The sequence below is a fragment of the Sciurus vulgaris genome (genome assembly GCF_902686455.1).
Source record: "Sciurus vulgaris genome assembly, chromosome: 3".
Taxonomy (NCBI): domain Eukaryota; kingdom Metazoa; phylum Chordata; class Mammalia; order Rodentia; family Sciuridae; genus Sciurus; species Sciurus vulgaris.
Window position 1 is genome coordinate 5,718,882 of NC_136463.1, and position 7,274 is coordinate 5,726,155.

The 7,274-nt window shown below is 59.1% G+C and overlaps 1 protein-coding gene across 6 annotated transcripts in view; it reads right to left on the bottom strand.

Annotated features, from left to right (window-relative positions):
• The window catches only part of ITGB4 (integrin subunit beta 4), a 30,840-nt gene extending 24,685 nt beyond the window's left edge, over nt 1-6,155 (bottom strand). For 2 of the 6 annotated variants that reach the window (XM_079134225.1, XM_079134224.1), the window contains exons 1-7: nt 5,841-6,155; nt 3,047-3,138; nt 1,695-1,777; nt 1,397-1,498; nt 1,044-1,248; nt 441-537; nt 124-295 (exon numbers count right to left, since the gene is read on the bottom strand). In XM_079134225.1, the coding sequence (XP_078990351.1) occupies nt 124-295; nt 441-537; nt 1,044-1,248; nt 1,397-1,498; nt 1,695-1,777; nt 3,047-3,125 (738 nt within the window). In that variant the 5' untranslated portion in view covers nt 3,126-3,138; nt 5,841-6,155. The remainder of the gene's footprint in view (nt 1-123; nt 296-440; nt 538-1,043; nt 1,249-1,396; nt 1,499-1,694; nt 1,778-3,046; nt 3,139-5,840) is intronic. The other 4 variants (XM_079134228.1, XM_079134227.1, XM_079134226.1 and 1 more) reach the window with 3 other exon arrangements.
• Between the last annotated feature and the right edge of the window lie 1,119 nt (nt 6,156-7,274).

Sequence of the window (7,274 nt, forward strand, 5' to 3'; positions counted from 1 at the left end):
CCAAACATCCCCTTGGTGGCTTCTGAGCCTGGCACCAGAGCACACTGGTAGGCCGCTTATTCTCCCACCAAGAAGCAGTGGCCCTGGTTGGGGCCAGCATCCCCCCTCTCCCCCCCAGCTCACCGTGCACACCGCCGTCTGCAGGATGGCATCAAAGCCACCTTCGGGAGCATCCAGGTTGCCTGAGATCCGCTCTCCCTGCAGCTTGCTCCGGAATTCGTTTACGTCCTCCGTCAGGCTGATAACGTTCTTGAAGGAGAACGGAGGGTCACTGTTGGGCCAGGGCTCCTTCAACCTGGGCAGAGGTGGGAGGGAGAGAGCGTTAGGGAGGGAAACCCTGCATGCCTCTGTGCCCTGCCAGGGGAGAACTATACGTGCCAGCAGGAGAAGTGAACCACACAGCCAGGACCCCGCCCACCCGGGCCTACTCGGTCACTCACTTCTCGGGTCTCATGTCTGTCTGAGGGACGCTGACTTTGTCCACAAACTTGCCAAATCCAATAGTGTAGTCACTGGTGAGCTGGCTCAGGACCTGGGCTGGGCATGAGCCGGAAAAAGAGGGGACAGTGAGCCCTAACGCCCTCACATGGACACAAGGGCCCCTGGGCTGGCTCAGGAAGGAGGAGGCAGGACAGGAGCCACCTCTCCTTAGTACTTTGCACACCGGATGTGACCTTGTGCTCTGAGTAGCTCTTATCCCTAGTTACAGGTGAGGGAAATGGGACTCAGGAACTAGGGTGATGCATTTAGTAAGCAGGGGCTTGTCCCAAGGACTGAGCCCCGCTCCATCTGCAGCCCTGAGACTTTTATCCACAGCCTGTGGCAGGGCACCCTCCTAGTCAAGGCCAGATGGCTCTGTGCCCACCAACCTGTCTGAAGTCGAGTGGTGAGGTCTGACTGCGACCTTCCCCTGAGAATGGGGAGTATATTTCTCAGGGGATCAGATGTCCCACCTTTCCTTGTAAGGTGAGTGCAGCTGTCCTGAGCCAGCTGAGTGAGACCTGCCCCCCACCCCCCTGTTCTCCACACTGGCCCAGCTGTACCCAGGTCCTGCCCCATCTTCTTGAGGTTGTCCAAGTCGTCGGACATGGAGTTGGAGAAGTCCATGAGGATGTACAGGTCCACAGGGCTCTCCAGGGGCTCAAACACCTCAAGTGCAAAGTGCCGCTCCTCGCCCGGTCGCAGGCGGGCCCGTAGGCGCTGTGGGGACACCTGGCTGCGGCGGAGGGTGGTATCTATCCGGGTCTCCTGCGTCCAGGGGAAAGACAGCTGGTTGGAAGGTCACTCCAGAGACCTGAGGGGAGCCTCTCAGCCCTGCTAAGGAGCACCATGGCTCCCTCAACCAGCCAGCCTTGTGCAAGAGAGCCCAGCCCCACCCCTCCCCGGCTCCAGGCACCTCTGTGATCTCCAAGCTGCTCTCCATGACCACTATGTTCTCCTGCCGGCAGCCCACGGCCAACAGCTCCACCTGAGTGTTGCAGCGCCGCTCCTTGAACATCTGGCCAGAAGCAGACGGGTCCATGGGGGCAGTGCCCATCCCCCGGCTGTCCCAACCCTGAATTTATTTCCCCCTGATGTTCCTGACCCTTGCCTCTTCTCCACACCCACCTGGTCCAGAGCCAGAGGTGGGGCGTGGCAAGCGGTGTGCGCAGGTTGGGGAAGTGGCCCTGGGCTGGCCCCGGGCAAGAGCTCACCTCGTCCGTGCAGTAGGCACAGTCCCGGTGCACGCGGATGCACTCCGTGCAGCTCTTCACCTGAGCCTTCTTGCAGAGGTTGGCTGGGGGCAGAGGGGGCAACGCATGAGGAGGCCCTCACTGGTCACCACGCCCTTTCCCGGCAGCACCCTAGCCCAAGAGTGGGGATGCCCTCCTGACTGTACAGAGGAGGAAATGGTCGCCTGAGGTGCATAAGCTGGGACCCATCAGGGCCAGATCTCAAGCCTGGGCTATCCACTCAAGTTTGACAGGAAGGAGGGCACAGCTGGGAGGAAGGTGCTGGCCATCATTGCTGGCTGGCAGGCTCTGGCCATCCCCTTGCCACTAATTCCCCAGGTCCTACAGACACTCCCATCCTTAGCCACGCCCAGAACACCCTGCCCTTTGTCGGTTTCCCCCATCATAGTTCACACTTTCCCTTGGAAAAACCGCCATGGGACTCATATGTCTCTGAGCTTCCTCGGGGGTCCAGGGGACCAGGTCTGTTGAATTTATCACAGGGCCCAATGCAACTAGGTCCTCAGTAAGGAAAACTCTAGAGTTCCCCCAAAGGTCTTGAGGTTCCCCTTGGGTCTGTTCAGTTAGAACACACTAAGACCCTACTATGTGCACCCATGTAGGCAGTGGGTGGTCTCCCGGGCTCCAGGCTATGGTGTGCTGGTCAATGTTCAGTGATGGCTCCGTGAGGGAGACGAAGCCGTGACTTGCTCTTTGCCCATTTCTGTGGTGTAAGTATTCCCACCACAGTCTATTTCAAGCTATCGCTACAACCTCGACTGACAGGGAAAATTTATTTGTGTATTTATTTTTGAGATGGGGTCCTGTGGGAGATGGGTTTTCACTATGTTGCCCAGGCAGACCTTGAACTCAAGTGATCCTCCCACATAAGTCTTCCAGGGAGCTGGGACTATGGGGGCGACCAATACACTTGGCTTGACAGGGGAAATTTGATTTGTAGGGGATGGCTCAGATAATTTGCCAACCCAGACACTCAGATAGCGGTGATACTTAGCAATCTCTCTCCCTGAAATCCCTGAAAAACCTCAGCTCCACTGTGGAGCCTCAGTTCCTCTTCTGAGCAGGAGCTTTTTTCCAGCTCTCTGAGCAGACACCTTTTCTCTCCTCTACAGGCTCCTTCCCCTCAGTGCCAGGCCACCTAGCAGGACTACAGCTCTCCAGGATGTAGGGCACAGAGCCTCAAGTTCTCCAGCCCTGGAGGTGTGCAGTGGTTGGCTGTTGGATGGCTGAGAATCTGGAGAGGCCCTGTGAGTGCGCAATGCCTTGAAGTGGTGCCCCTGCCCAGAGGGGGCTGCAGGGCCTTGTGGACTCACCTGTGTCCCCAGGAAGGCTGACACTCAGCAGAGCTGCCAGCAGTAGCCTGGCCCATGGGTTGGGATGTGGCCCTGCCATCCTCTTCCTCCTACTAAAACCACAAAAATGGACACATGGCATCTCTGCATCCCTGGATGGTGCCATCAGCCCCCTGGATCTCCACCAGAGCTCTGCAGAGGGGCAAGACCACCCCAATGTGCAGATGTGGAAACAGTCTTTGAAGGCTGTAGTGATTACCAAGGGCCCAAGGATGTCACTCCCATCTTTTCCACTGCCCCTTCCTTGTCATCTCTGCAGGGGCTGGATGCCCTGCATAAGGAGGCCCTCTCTGGTCTTTGAGACTTTCGGCTCCAAGCATGTGCCAAAACCAGGTCTTGTGGTACTGGTCTCCCTTAGGGCAGGGTAGAGCTTATTCTGCCTTTGCTCTTCAATGGGCCTGGTCAGGCCAGGCCAGCCTGGCAGGGTTAGGGTCACCCAATAAAGGAGCCATTTCTAGAGGGGGCCCTCAGCCTTTGCCCCCCCGTCCCAGCTCACTGTCAGGAGAAGAGGGGCCCTTCCCAGTATCTAGGGCCAGGGTTGGGGTGAGATGGCTCTCTCTACGTTGCTGAGCTCTGTGCTGGCCGCTGCCCCATCAGGGTGGGCTCTAAGCCCTTTTGCCCTTCCATATACTTCTCCTGGCCCCAGAGTTGAGTTTTCAGGGTCCCTGAACAGTGTGACCTCACTATTTAACTATCACTATTAAACTATCTCAACTTATCAGTGACCTTCAGGGTGGACGCAGGCATCCCAAAGGCATTTAGAAAGGCTGGTAGCCTGAAGTTTTGGGAAGGGAAGAAGCTGGCCACAGGAACATCTGGGCCTGCAAAGCAGAGGACAAAGGCCAGGGCCACACCTCTTTCTCTAGGGCCAGCTCTCCCTCAGGCACAGAGGACACCATGCCCACTGATCTTCCTTGAATTCCTTCTCGGCCCTCCTCCTGTGGGGCAGGACCTGGGGGTCTAAAGCCCCCTGCAGTGCTGCAGCAGCCTACTCAGGTGATCCGGAGGAAGGCACTTCCCCTCCTTCCCAGGTACAGCAGCTCCGCACAGCCACAGGCAGAGCCAGCAGGGAGGTGCTGCCCAACCAGGGTAGTGGCTCAGAGAGAGCCCTGAGTCAGCCAGGATATGATTTCTTGCAGCCTCAGGGTAGAGGCACCACACCCACATGCTAAACAATACAGGCTGGGGCCTCAGTCCCCCTGGGGCACCACTACCTAGGCAGGTACAGGCACTGGAGGGCCCAGCCCAGCCCACTCACCTACCACGTGTCCACAGATGGCACACGGGCTGACTTACACACGGCGCATGCACCCAGCACTTCATGCACAGGATTGCTAGTGAATCTACACAGGGCCCCAGAGGAAGAGGCTTGCATGTGCCCATTTCCCAGGTGAGAGATGAGGCACAAAAGGCCCTATTGCTTCCCTCGGGACCCAGGCAGTGCAGACCCCCCAGGATCCTCCAAGTTACACTCAGAGACTATAAAATGGCAGTCAGGGGTCTAGATAGGCACTCAGTGTTTCATTTGATTCAACTTGTGTTTCAAAAGTTTTAAAAGTAGTTGCCAATTTTGGAAACCAGGAGATTTCACATAAGTTAGGATTGTGGGTTTATTGAACTACATGGCCAGGGCCAGCAGGGCCCAGACGCAGGGCACCGCTCTCCAGGCCACCACCAGCACCAGTACTGCTGGGACTTCTTGTATGAGCTGTATCCCTGGAGTGTGAGGCTGCCCCCTGAATGGAGTCACACTGGGGCATGCACAGCCTCCCCCACGGGCTCAGAGTTTCCCCAGTGCCTCCTGCCTATGGGACCACCCAGGCATGCCTGCTGCTGTCCACCATAGCTCTTCCATCTGGAAGAGCCTAGGCCTTCACCCTGAGAGCCAGCTGCTGTGAGAAGCCTGGTGGTCCTGGGAAATCAGGGCTAAGAAGACAGTCACTCCTTTTCTGCTGACCCTGTGGCTAGCCTCTCTCCCTTCCAATGCCCCATGAAGACTCAGCCTTCACTTCCAACTCTGTGGAGGAGAGCAGAGCCCCCTCCTTGTATTCAGGGTGTGGCAAGGCTGGCAGGGAGGAGGAGGAACACCGTCCTTGCCGGTGAGAGCTATCTGGAGCTCCTGAACCACAGTGACAGTCAGAGAGCCACCCCAGGGGCTGTGGGGAGGAGGTGACAGGGGTGGCACAACCCTAGGGCTGCTAGGTGAGGTCAGAAGAGCTTCCCAGAGGAAGGACATCTGCAGCCAACTTTGGGAAGAGAGCAGGCAGGTGGTTGGCCGAGAGAAGAGGAAAATCAGGGACTCCCCACACCCTGAAGGAACAGGGAGGGCGCCTGCCTCTCAGCGTGCCTGCTCTCCCACTTTCTCTGCAAACCCTAGCGGGGTTCAACGCAGGAGGCCTGCCAGAACGGGCCTCTGCCCACCTCTCCCGCACATCCACCCAATTCCCTCCTCTAGCGGGAGAACCGATGGCCAGTGGCCATCCTTCTCCAGCTGCCCCTGCCCTCTGCTCCCGGCAGTGCCTTGGGCACACCCGGGCCGCTGGGCACCTGCCTTGGGCAGCGTGGGCAGAGGGAACCAGGGCCTACCAGCCTTTAGGGAGAAGAAGGGGAAACAAAAGTTCAGCAGCTCCTCAGCGCGGCCGCCCCGGCTGGGTGGGCACTCACTTTCTCCCTGTCAGCCCGGCGCCCCTGCCCTCCCGCCCCGCGCCGCGCCCGGGGCTCCGGCAACTGCCCCGCGGCGGCTGGTTGCACCTACCTCGGCGCCAACTTGCGCCCTCCGCGTCTGGGCTGGGCTCGGCGGTCCGGCTGGGGCGCCTGGGGCCGAGACGGTCCGGAGGGCGGCGGCGGGCGGGGAGAGAGGGGCGCGCTTTATGGGGCGGGCGGCGCAGGTGGGAAGGAGGCGCTGGTGAGTCAGGCGGGCCGCATTCCTGCGCTCTGCGCGCACCTGTCGGGGCAGGAGCCGCTGTAGCCGCCGCCGCCAGGCCCGCCCCCCGGAAAGGGCTGCGGCACCCGCGGCTTCGGCCCTGCGCCCAGAGCCCCGGCGGCGGGACCAGGGGAGGAGCCACCCGTCCTGCAGCGCGGCCCCGGCCCCGGCCTCCCCACCCCTCGGGCTCCCGGTGGGGGCTCGGGCTGCCCCAGCGGAGGCGGCCTCTGAGCCGCGAGTCTGGACGGGCGCCCTCCTGCCCCGACTCTGGGCAGAGAGCCACCTCGCTCGGGCAGCTGCCCCGACGGTCGTCAGGGGCGCGCACCATCCTCCTTCCTCCCGGTGCTAGCGCGAGGGATGGGCTCAGGGATTGCTGCGGCCGGTCGGCCGGTCGGCCGGTCGGGAGACCGGGCCAAGTCTCTGCTCTGCACTGGGTCCTCTCGGCCTTCCCCCGAGGTGGGTCCAGGGCGAGCGCGGAGCAAGGACTGGGTACTCTAGGCCTCCTTGAGCCAGTTACTTAAATCCCCTTAACTTGTGAATAATAGAGGCTATCAAGAGGTCAGCACCGCCTGGCATGGAGTAGGCACTTCATGGGTTGTCGCGGTTGTCCTTGACAAGCTGTCACAAATCTGATCTCTCCAGTCATTCTTTTGAGGCTTTCTCTCAAGTGCCACTGGTTACCGGGTGAACGTGTTCAACGCGGAGACTGTGGAGGCTTCCAAGACCCCAACTCGCTATATTTTTTCTGCTAGTCATGCCAGAGAGCAGAAACTGCTGGCACCTGTTTTCCTAAACCCTGTGGATTCAGACCTGGAACCATCACTACATCCCCAGTTTTTTATTTACCTTTTCCCCACCTTGGGTCTTGCTAAATTGCCCAGAACTTGGGAACCTCTGGCTTAAGCCTCACCTTCCAAATCACTGGGATTAAAGGCGTGAGTCAATGCACCTGGTTGATTTATCCTTATTCTTGAAGATACTGTGCTGATGTCACATGTTCCCTGTAACCTCTCTTGACCTCCCCACACCCTGGGTTGGGTCATGTGTCCCCTGAGTTCTTGGGGCATGACTTTATTATTATTTTTTGGGGATGGGGTACTTGGGATTGAGCCTAGGGGCTCTTAGCCACAGAGCCACATCCCCAGCCTTTTTAATTTTTATTTGAGACAAATTCTCACTAAGTTACCCAGGGCCTCACTAAGTTGCTGAGGTTGGCTTTGAACTTGGGATCCTCCTGCCTCAGTCTCCTGAGGCTGGGATTACAGG